The sequence below is a fragment of the Papilio xuthus genome, unplaced genomic scaffold, assembly GCF_000836235.2.
Source record: "Papilio xuthus unplaced genomic scaffold, Pxut_1.1 DF825946.1, whole genome shotgun sequence".
In the NCBI taxonomy this organism is placed as follows: Eukaryota; Metazoa; Arthropoda; class Insecta; order Lepidoptera; family Papilionidae; genus Papilio; species Papilio xuthus.
The window spans coordinates 7,151,960-7,164,594 of record NW_013532703.1 but is presented as its reverse complement, the minus strand read 5'-3'; the positions used below and the strand labels follow the sequence as shown (position 1 = coordinate 7,164,594).

Genomic DNA, 12,635 nt, shown 5'->3' with positions numbered 1-12,635 from the left:
TTTATACGCACTCCCACACGAATAAAACATAACGATCGGAGAAATGAGTGTGGCGTCTCGGCTCGTAAACGACGAGCCAACAGCCGCAACCGATTGCTGGCGTGAAGGGAAATTTCCGATAATTTGCGGTATGCAAGAGAAGAGCATCTGATACACATAGAAAAGTTTGAAGCCAGGCGTGAACCAGCAATTGTTATAGGCCGGCAAGGATCTATATTCCATCTTAAGGGGCTTAATCAAGGTTTCTAAATAATTCTAATGAGTTTTGGACACTTAGCTCCTGTCCCTCGCCTTGAATTAGCCAATGGGTCGAACTGCAGCAAATTTCTATGCGTTTAGTATAAGTTCGTAAATAACCTTTACTTCTTATACTCATAAGAAATTACTCTAGACATTTTTCATTTTATATTTGCGTTACTAATTGTTCATTATATTTTGGAATTAGGACATTGTGCCGGAATGAGGAAGCGATGTTTTGATGTGTTGTTACATGTGTCAGATGTTGCACAGATCTTAGATGTTAAGTTCATTAACCCGCTTGTTTTGTACTAGATTTGTACTGAATTTAATTTCATTGCGTGTCACTTAAAAGTTTACTTTTATATTTTCACACAAGTAGATATAAAATGTTGCTTTTTTGCTTGAATTTTACTATTTAAATATGCTTTTTTTTTGTATATCGTAAGGTGTCAAACGAGCGAGCGGCCACCTGAAATCGCTGAATAGCGAAGTGACCGTTGCCCATGGACATACGCAATTGCATATGCGTTGCCTACCTTTAATCGACGGAGGAGAGGATGCACAGAAAGAAAATATTTTCACCTTCCATCCGGAAGTCCACTTCCACTTCCCATACTTTCTTTAAGAGAAAAAGGGTGGGAAAGGAAAGAGGACTACTAAATTAGGCCACCGGAACGCACACTCATCAGACGAAACGCGAAATTGCTTCCACTTCACGCCTGTCTTCTATGTGGTCGTGGTATTTCACCGGGCGAGCTGGGCCGATTCGTGCGAAGATGTTAAAGCGGGCTCTACCACTGTTAAATGCTATTTTTTTTAAAGAAAAAGAAACAAATTTAAACAAGTATACACCAACCACAAAACTATACTAGAATTTGATAGCCATTAGACATTATAACAATCGGAATTTAACCTTTTAATATTGATCATTAAACAAGATCCTATGTCTAACCAAATCTCCGTAGAGTTCTGTCGTAAATTGTTTATTTATTCTGTATACTGGCCAGAAACTCGTGCTCCAAATTACTTTATGACTATAAACACTCACACGTTAAATAAATCGTGCCGGAAACCTTTTACTGTTTTCCCGCGGGCTTGAATTTAAACCGCAGTTTACTGACCGTTTAAAAATAGTTCTTAACATATTAAAAGCTCGGATATAGTAACCTTCGTCTGGTTTTACTGACTTTGGATATATACACAAGTTATTGCCTAACCTCCCCTCTCTTTTTTTACAAATACGATGTTAATCAGCAGTGGACTAATATTTTATTACGTTCCGTAAACACACTTGTTCTTAGTAAAAAAGGGTCTTGACAGACAGACGGCCGGACAACAAAGTTATCCTATAAGGGTTCCGTTTTTTTTCTTTTGAAGTATGGAACCCTAAAAATAACCTAGTAAAGTTAAATATTTTCGTTTGAATTAATATAAAAAGTGTAAATAAACAAATAAAAATAAAATAATACAGAATTAATAACCTTCATTTTGATGTCGGCTAAGAATTGAAAAGGACACGCAAAGTCCAGGGTTGACGCAAACGTTTTGAATTATGCGTTTATTTTGAGTACTTTGAATATAAATCAATCGAGTTAAATTAAATCGAAGTGACCCTGCCTTTCTGCATGTGGCAAATGTAGCAGTGATACAGATCACCAAATTCCAACGCATCTGATCGCTAATTGAGCTTTTGCACGTAAATTAAACAATACTTATAATTGCTTATACGTATTTTTGTAATTATCAAGCTTTCCTTTACTATGCTAAAGGAGTAGTTACATTAGGTAAAACTAACTCGACAATTTTTTAAAAATTACTTTGATAATTTAGCTTTCAGTCGGGATGAGATTAAAACACACGGTTTGTCCTCATTTGAAATTGTTAATCCTAGCTATTCAATGCTTTATTTATACTTTGTTTGGATTATCGTCGTCTATCCGGGATTGTTTATTATTAAATGTATAATTCCAGTCCAGCGCCGGCAACCTACAATGATGTTGCAATTTTAAATGTGTTAATCGCTTGATCCCCCAATCTAAGAGTGAAATAGTTTCACAGATTTAAAGTTTTTTTATAGAAACCACTTTAAAGTATGTTAATAGAAAAGTAACATAATTTTCATATTAAATCCTCTAAATTCTTGAAGTGTCTGGTATTACTTATAAAAATAAGAACCTGTGATCTTTTATTCCGCAGTCAAAGCCCCCAATCCTTGAGTCATTGGCAGTAGTTACAATCTTTGATCTTCAGAAGCTGTCAATCTAAATCCGCGAGTTCATTGACCCCTATATAGTATACATTGTCTGTTAGGCCGACCTATATTCTTGTTTAAAAATTCACATTTCAGGAAGTAAACTAGTTAAGTCGCGCATGTCATGTCCAGCGTCACGCCGCGCGGGTCATGTCACGCGTCACGGCGCGCGGGTCACGTCACGCGCGTCACGTCGCGTACATTAATGCGGATTAAAGTAAATGAACAAAGCGATCATTTTGTTATATAAAAGTTTGGTTTTAGTACAAAAATAAACTTACTTTACAACTTTACCTTAGAGGTTAACGACTGAGATTCGACAAGAATAACTTTATTATGATACGAAATAATATGTTGAACATAAAATTTACATAAAGTTGTTTATCAAAAATGGATCTTCAGATATATCTGACGTCAAATGACCCACTTTACTCGAATGTTTCTATATCATTCGTTGGACATTAAACGTTAAGGCGAAATATGTTCCTAAATGATCAAGAGCACTGTTTTGATGACACCCACTGTCAACGCTTGTAAGTCAACATTCGGAATATATCTCTTCATTCCATTTTAAAAACTGACATTTTCCAAGGGCTTAACTATTATATTATTAAAACTTGTCTGCCGCTTCTGAAACTGCATATTTTTATCAAAAAGTTAAGCAAATGTTTGAATTATACGAAATGTTAAATAGCCTTTAATTAAACGGTTTTATAAACTTGCCCTATTATGTTTACTTTAAGTATGAATTTTGTTAATAACATTGAAATTACTCTTTTAAAATCTTCAAATAGGATATACCTTATTTAGTATTTGTGTTAAAGTGTTCAAAAGTTAATATAATTTTAAATATTGCTACATCGTTTGATTTATTTCTGTAGTCATCAATTCGTGGGCCAGCTGCTGCGGGGACGGCGGGTCGGCTCCCCGGTTGTAACATCTCGAAATATCGTACTAACGTAAACATAACTCACTCGTGGCTCAACTATAGCTTTAACTACCACTTTGTTACTAACCACGGTTAGTAAATATACGCAATTCAGAAACGGGAAAAGTTCTAATGCTTGCTTTCTGCAATGTTTTAACCGGTCAAGAATATGTATTTGCTTTAAAATTAAATTGTAATAAGTAACATACATACAAACTGCATTGCAATATACTTCTACTATCTGACTAATATTATAAATGCGAATGTTTGGATGGATGTTTGTTTGAAGATATCTCCAGAACGGCTACATGGATATAATATAATCTGAAAGACACATAGGCTACTAAATAAGTTTTATATTAATGCGCGGACGGAGTTGTGGTCGACAGCTAGTATGTAAATAAACATATTAGGTACTGTTTATTTAAACATGTGCAATGCATTGCAAAAACCTATCACAAATGTAATAAAATAATGAATTTCTAATTTGGTGTAATGCAGCCAAGTATTTATTTCACAAGTTCTATCTTCAGCTTCAAATAAATTTAGTTCGCGATGTTGACATATGTATTTCGCTGTAGTACATTGATCGTAAAAAATATGCCAAAAGATTTGTTGCTCAATTTGAAGAAAAAAATTACCTATAATCTTTTATATTTTTATTTTTACATGACCTTATAACTTAAACATCTTTTAACCTATGTAGATTCATTCATCTATGTATATATTAGCTATCGCCCGCGTATCCGTCCGCGTGGTATTAAAAACAAAACTCAATATGTTCTTCCAGACTATGTTCTACGTCTGTGCCAAATTTTATCAAGATCTGTTGAGCCTTTCCGATGATACCTCCAAACAAACAACCTTCAATCCACCCATCTTAACTTTCGCATTTAAAATATTAGTAAGAAGTAAGATTAGTAAATATGTTTTTGTACAAGTGTCTTGCAGTGAAAACTCTTTGTATGTTTTATCCTTTAGTAAATGCAAATCTATAAACAGACTACTAAGCGTTGGAAGTTTACGATGTAGGAAATAACTCACCAGTTCGCCGACCGTTCGCCTGTGATTTATGTTCTAGAGAACAATAGTTTTCTATACGCAGACGTGCAAATCCGATAAATCTTAGTAACAACGTCAGGTGTGTTTACGAGTGAGGTTTATACTACACTACTATCAAAAGAAAGTAGTACAGTTTAAATTCGCAGCATCTTGTAAACTATTATACTTACGAGTTTTGAAACGTTTTTCGATTACTGTCTAAAGTTTCCACTGTTGATACACATGTAAACAAACATATTATCCATCTTGTGTACTTTTGTAAAACAGAGGCAAAAGATAACTCACGATATGTTAAAAATACAACGTGTTTTAAATGTAATAGAGTTTGTATTTGATCTTTTGTTTTCACACAACAACCTATTTTTGTGTTTCCGATTTCCAAAATTATGCTTATATTTTGGCGACCTATTTTCGATTCACAAGCCACGTTATAAGTGACTGTACCCGATACAAATATAATTCATTGGATAATGAAATAACGTATGTCCCCGGCGGCGCGATAAAAGCGCTCGCCGCTTTATGATGTGCGATGAACTAAATCTTTTCTGATGAAAGATAACTCTCTTTGTACGACATGTCTTTTTAATTTTTATTATTGTAAAACATTAAAAAACTAGTTCAACATAATATTTTTAAAAGTAAATATTAAAGACAAAATTTTACTTATTTTAATGAACCTTCTGATACTAAATTCTACTGTATTCTAGAAACTCAATTTTATTTCCAGTATCCCTGAACCACTTTGGTAATCAGTCTGTCGTTCTCACTGTTATATTTGTAACTTATAATTGTTGTTGTGTTGCAGATGGCTGGTGCGTGTGGTCGAAGACGTGCAGGAGGGGCAACTGCGCACGCGCCAAGGCTTGGTGCCAGCCAGCTTGCTCAAGGAGAAGCGCCCCGAAGCTGACCAGATAGCAATCGCCGCCAGGAGGCAGTAAGTGCAACTTACGTATATTAAGTCTGATTATTAGGTCTTCCTTTATCTTACCTTTCACTCTTCAACATAGAAGCAAAATTCACTCGTATGATTGAACGCGCTGTTGTAACTTTCGATTTTGTATGATTCTTTCCTTCTTACTACTTCTAAATAATATCCTAAGCATAGTTTTCTTGCTACATTCAATTGTTTCAACGTGCAATATAATTTGAAATCTATCAATAGCTACATAGCAATTTATTAAACGACCCACTGTTATTTAAACGGTCATCGAGTCCGTCGTGTAAATAGCAACCAGTGGCGCATAACATTCCGCACGCTCCGTATACGAACTTAATTGCCTCGTAAACCAACTGGCAAAATACTGGCCATCACTCGGCTCGCATAGACATAATTTATGACCCCTGGAGATGTTAACTACTGGATACTTTTATTTACTTGGAACTGCTCTGAATATTTCTAAGATAATATATTGGTGTGTAAAATAAACACCGTGACGACGGATTAACGACTCAAATATTAGAACTTTCGACGTAAATATCACATGACAGAGACTAAAACTCATGCATGCAACAGGGCTGCTGTACACGGACAGCTTCAAGCTGAGATAAGCTTCAGATATGCTTGAAACAGACCGTATATGGCGAGCCTTTATACGCATATTGTCATAAAAATTTGATAAATGATAAACGTAGAAGAAAACAACTTTTTGTAGTCATTATGTGTTCCAAAAATCAATAAGCAGAGATTTCTCTGTATAGTATTTTTTATTGAATTTCTCATTAAATGTTTTGGTTAGCCACTTGAAGTGGTTTCTCGATTACTTTTCGGTTTTCCCGTTTGTGAATGTTCGCTATTTCCGTTGCACATTAGTACGTGTCATTAATTTCTATCCAGCCAGCACTTACAGTGTTAACCTGTCACCGACAACATTCAGGAAGTGCATTTATATATTTATCACTATTGCGTCATGAATATAATGTTGCAATATTGAATGCGTCATGCGATATAACTTTAGTTATATTGATTTGAAAATACAATAATGATATTCCATAAATTTATGTTACTTTTTGTTAAATAAAATTCATTTTTAAGGTATTTTAGCGCCTAGATTCCGAGTTTATCGTCTTTGCCCTTTACCAAGTTGGTAAACAGTTGAACATATTGTATAAATATACTTGAATTAATTTGAGATATAGATTCATGGAAAAAGACACAACAAGGGTGTTATGTTTAGGTTTCATTTTTATTAAATTTAACGTCGTTTGCAACACGATTCTTTTGGTTTTATTTCCACTCGCACCTGAATTAAGAAGCTCGTTAATACTTGTCACTTGCGTCGGCTCAGTGATATACAGGGTGACCATTTTAAAATATACGAGCGTTTTTGTACATTACGTGTTAATTTCGTGGGAAACGTATTTTACTTTAAGATGTTGCATCAGAAATAAGTTTCTTATTTTATTTGGGTAACAAAATTTAATACAATTTAGGGCGAAACTTATTAACCGAGACTTTAAACCACATAAAATATTCTTTCCTTTTGCTTAAAATGGGTAGGTTAAACCACTAAACACGTAGGCCCACTGCGTATTCCTTAACGTGATATGTGCAGGTTACATCACGATGTTTTCTTTATCCGATATTAAACCTTAATTTATTCAGTGCATTAATCCATCTGCACCAAGGTAACGAAAACAACTTGTCGTGTAGTTCACAATTGACACAAAATTAATCAAGGTATACAGTAATTATATGTGGCCAAGTGATAGGTGACAAGGTGACAGGTGACAAGATTGATCCTCATGTTTAAGTCGCGTGAAGTGCACTTTGGCAAATCACAGGGTAATTGCTATTGCTCTAAAGCTTTACAAATGACCAAAATAATTTTTAGTGTGTTATTCACAGTCTGTATACTTTGACTGGATATTTCTATCCTAATTAATAAATAATAAATTAATATATTATACAGGTGTGTTTAAAGATTTTTTTTTACTTTGTAGGTTCATATTTATTGTTTTAGCAATTATTTTATAGACTAAATGGTTTTTAAGTAAAGCCCTTAGGGGCGGTTTAGTATACTAAATCTACAATAAAGTTGTGTTCAAGTAACCACTAAATAACTAAGGGCGGCAAATAATTTCAGTTCATTGTGTTGGGTTCTGTATGTATTTGTGTGTGTGTCAGGGCGGTGGTGCGCGAGCTGATCGAGACGGAGGAGGAGTTCGGACGCGACATGCGGCAGGTGGCAGCACGCTACATGCGCCCGCTGGACAAGGCGCACACACCGAAGCCAGTCTTTGAAAACCGTGAACTGCTCTTCTCTAATTTCCGGCAGATCTGCGAGTTCCATAACACGTATGTATGAATTCTAACTCACTCGAAGAAATATATAATCTCTATTGAAGTGTCAAAGAGTATTAAGTAATTGGATATAGCAATGTTATCGTAGATTTAAATGAGGCCGTTTAGTTTTAGGCGAATATCCTACCTAATGAAGCTTTTCAATCAAGCACGTTGTATGCTTACGTAAAACCACAGCACAAGTTGGGTTAATTAATCTGCTTGTGCATCAACACCACTGCATTTTCTGTGCTTCTGTCATCCAGCTCGTTGTTGGAGGGGCTAAAGTACTACGCGGGGGAGCCGCGGCTGCTGGGACGCGCGCTGCTGCGCATGGAACGAGAGTTCGACAAGCACGCTGCCTACTGCCGCGACGAGCCGCGGGCGCAGCGCCTGCTCGCTACAGACCCTGTCGTTAACAAATACTTCCAGGTCAGTCTACAAAGCTTTACATTACAAATATCTGAAATCAAGATCAACTTCTACAAATAATTTGCAAAACTTTGTGTTACAACGAAATTGATTATAGCGCCATCTATAGACTCTACCTGAAACTAAAATCCAGTCGGTGTATTTAGTTTGTGCACTGTAGCGACATCTATACTTGTATGCTTGTTTTACTTTGAGGCAACATAAACCTTATTATTTTCAAAGTGCGCCGCTAGATGTCTATTGGTGTACGTTAAATTCAATATTTTTCAACTACTTTTTTACACGACGCCGCACTAATTAATATTCATACATTACTGTAAAATATAATTTACAATTTAAAGGTTATTAATACTAAAAGAGAAACAGAAAATATTTGTAAATAATAGAGTTGTTTGACAATCTGACAACAGTTTAGACTCTAGAAGTCACTGTAATATATGTACCTGATTTTCATCTCTTTGTGCTAACTGTAAAATAAATTATTTAACTCGGCAATCATTCTACGAGGGAGCCCGCTCTGAAATGTCGTAGAGTCAAGTCTATATGCGCGGGCGCCGGTCGGATTCTAGGCAGGTAGCCAAATACTAGAATAGTCCCCGCGCGCGCCGTATGATCCCTGTCAATTGCCGCCTTATTGCCGCCGTCATATCGAGGGCAATCTACTCATTTTCCTCGACGATTATAATAAAAGCTAAACGGCTATAACCTAAACTCGTAGCAATAAAGTGAATCGTTAAATTGTATGCAAATGGTAGAGCTTTATTGTGATGTAATCGTTCATAACTTGTTCATACTTCATTTCATACACTCGTTTCTTTTATGTAAAACTTTCATATGTGGGAATTTACTGAAGCATAATTTTAGTACAGAAGATATATATTTTACAAAGGTAAAGGAAACCTGATGAGAGTATGGATGTAATGTGTGAATGAGGCGTATGAATGTGAATGAATATGTGTAAATTCAGATAAAACGGCAGAAAGAGATGTGTGGAAGAGTGGTGCATAATGTGCAGATCTCTAAAAGGAAAAGGACAGGTTGATGATGATATTTTTTCCGATAAAAAGTCAGAAAAATCTTATTGACACTGGTGAAAATTTGCGATATCATAATTTTTTTATTTTATCAAAAAATATTGTGAAAAATCATGCTAATGCTTTAGTTGCACTAATTACGATATACCTAAAATTTGTGACAGATAGATTTGTTGATGTTTATTTTAAATTTTAAATTATCCTACATAAGCTACTAAAATGTTCCTAAATGTATTATTTGGTAAGGAAGGTCAGTGAGATGTGATCTAGGTGTCAGATTAGCAAGCCGAGGACGTTCTGCCACAGGTAATTAGCAGAAACATACATGTTTTTGCATGGAGTGGAGCAATGCCAAATGTTACCAATGCTAGAGACTAAATGTACGTCATATACATATTTTTTTTCATTTTAATAATTCATAAAAAACAAAATCTTTTCTAAATTTTCTACTTGATGAAAAAAACATATTGCTATCTCTGTTTTTAATGAGATTGAATGAGTAAAACGACAATTTTTTATCGTACAATTGTTTTGTCAATAGAAAACTCATTGACGACCCACGAAATGGTCAGTTAAGCTCGCGCTACAGAATATCGTAGCAAATGCTACGAACAGAGAGCTTTACGACTATACTCTACTTATAGTGAAATTTTACCAACGTAATTCGTATTAAAACAATTATTTGTCTATGTCTTCTCAAATATAAAGTTACAGAAATCCTTACTGGTTTTCATATTACACCTTTCGTAGATTCCACCACACTTGTAATAATAAAATTATGTAATTTTCATACTGTGATTAAGTGGTAACCGAACTAAGGGTTCTTGGTAGAAGCAGCGGATGTTACGTTTTAAATTCTTAGCATTTTAAAATGAGAAAGATGTTCAGAATGCGTGTGGGAACTCAGACGTCACTCTGAACAACAAGCCTACGCGCCCCTTGCCGCCACGTGTGGCCTCTGACTCAACTCTGCAAATAAATACGCATTATATTCTATTTCCAGTTGTGTGAGTGTCGCAATTAAAAGGCACATTATCACAATGAATAATTGAATATCAAGTTCCACTGTCAAAATGACTGCTCAAAAATCTATTGAATATTCAAGTTGAGGAAATCGCGTTTTACTTATAGTATATCAGCTAGTAACGTTATCGAGGAAGAATTTCAGGTCAGCTGATTTTGTAATACGTCGTCCTTCTTACTCTTTCGGTTAGAGTCTAGGCAATCTGGAAGTCGGTAGTGGTTGACATCAACCTACCTACGTTGCGGCTTTCACCTTTGCGATTGTACTTATCGTCTGTTCATACATTGGTAAAGTATCTTCGTTAACTCTGTCGAAGTCTTCTCTTGTGATATATCGCAAGAATACGTTCTATTCTGTCTTTTTCTCATTTGTGCGATTCATAGACAAACATTGTTGTTACAAATATGATGACAATAACAATTATCCGAAATGCAATTGTAAATATAAGAGATTGGTCACAAACAATAGACCTTGCAAGCACTTCAGCCCCGACGAGGACACTCCAAGGTTTGTTGTGTCGCCGCGGCCTTGCGCTGACGTGATGGCAGCCGTGGCGCGTCCTGCCGCTTTTGGGCTAAGTATAGCGCGCAGTGGCCGCACCGCTGGAGCCGCCAGTCGACCGGTAGCCGCGCCCGCGACCACCCCGCGCCCCGACCACTCGCCCGAGTGAAGTGTGTGACTGTGTTGTGACCTGTGACCTTGACTGTGCACTCATCATCGTACAAAGCATACCTAGCCAGGTATTCATCTCAGGTATGCTGTAAGCGCGAGTTAGTACTTTTGGCGATGCGAACGGTGTAGTGTTTCAAGATCTTGTCTGGTTTATTTTGGGCGGCGCGTAGGCGGCCGGTATTCTGCGCGCTGACGCCGTGGAACAGCATATGCTGTACATCTTTGAGACACGTCGGATGACCTTGACCTACTTTAATGTCGAAGAATCGACAGCTATTTATATCTTAATGCCACTTTAATTTTTCTATTTAAATTAACTATCATATGACGCGTAACGCGAGCGAAATATATTACGCTTCACTATTCACCATTATGTAACTTCGACCAAGTTTAATGCTATAGGAATTTGTACATTAAGCATGTTCGTTATACGATTTTAATTGTATGAACGCACTTTTGAAACATTCAACAAAACGAACCAAGAGAAAAGCTTAGTTTATCTTTTTAGATAAGTCTGACTTTATCTGGTTACATTCACTTCGAGAAGATTCTACAAGTTCTCAGTTAAATTTTGTTTTTAAAGTAAATGATTTAATCATATAAAACCGAGGAATGCTTAATAATGTTAAAAGCAATATAAATTACACTGATTTCTTTGAAGTTTTTTTCACGAAAAGCTGCCAAACATTCTTCGGTAAAAAACATCTCGGTAAAAGCTTGTCGTATTCAGTGAAATCTGATTTTAAAGTTAAAGGCATCAGACGTCACTTAAATCGAATTAAAAAAAAAAAAGTCAAATTTACGTCTGCAAGAACAAACCTACGGATCATATTAATATTACCAATCAATATTGTGATTGTGTTAGGATAGAGATCACGACAATGACCTTGTTTTGTACGCCATATTTGAACTCTATTACCCGTTAGCCATTTACTAAGGGAACTCGCAAATGTCGACGTAAAGTAAAATACAATATTGCAGTACAATTAGTCGTTTACGTCCAGTATCAAATTAATCAAACAACAATAATATTCACAATACGACCAACCACAAACTACGCGCCTCAAACTTTACTCAACGTAATATGTCAAGGTACCTTGACATGCTCTAAATGTATTTACGTTTTATTTACGTTTAACGTAAGAATTTGTAGCAAAATATTCCAGTTTACGTGAAGTTTATTCTAATGCGTATTTGTGATTACAACTTTAAAGTTTCTTCACGATCATTTTGACCCAACTAATGATCTGATCTACTTTACAAAACACATTTTCATCTTTCGTCCTGAAGAAGTAGCGGAACGCGATATAATTTTGATGATTCTATATGATGTTTCTATCTATCTAAGAGCTTAAGTTTAATTTCGTAAAGCTTAAACTTATTCTGATCACATTATGTCACAAATAATTACAATATTTCCGATAAAAATTTCTAAATAAAGTCCTTTTCCTTTTCGATAATAAGTTACTTTTGTTTACATAGTTCTTGTATTAATTCATTTTAATTATTTTTATAAGAAAATAATCCATCAAACACTGGTATCGAATAGAAAACCATTGGAAAAAAGACGTAGTTTACTAGAGTCTAGAATACCACAAAAAATTAGTTATAAATAAATAATTTACCTAATAATTTTAGTACTAACATTCCTGTGAACCGGATGGACTAATTTATTTGACACGAATTCCAACTGACATATTCCGAGAAATTTA

At 35.4% G+C, this 12,635-nt stretch overlaps 1 protein-coding gene across 5 annotated transcripts in view; it reads left to right on the top strand.

Annotated features, from left to right (window-relative positions):
• Obsc (Obscurin) overlaps window positions 1–12,635 on the top strand; it is a 55,240-nt gene that overhangs the window by 15,532 nt on the left and 27,073 nt on the right. For all 5 annotated transcript variants that reach the window (XM_013320461.1, XM_013320465.1, XM_013320463.1 and 2 more), the window contains exons 4-6: window positions 5,287–5,415; window positions 7,606–7,776; window positions 8,028–8,193. In XM_013320461.1, the coding sequence (XP_013175915.1) occupies window positions 5,287–5,415; window positions 7,606–7,776; window positions 8,028–8,193 (466 nt within the window). The remainder of the gene's footprint in view (window positions 1–5,286; window positions 5,416–7,605; window positions 7,777–8,027; window positions 8,194–12,635) is intronic.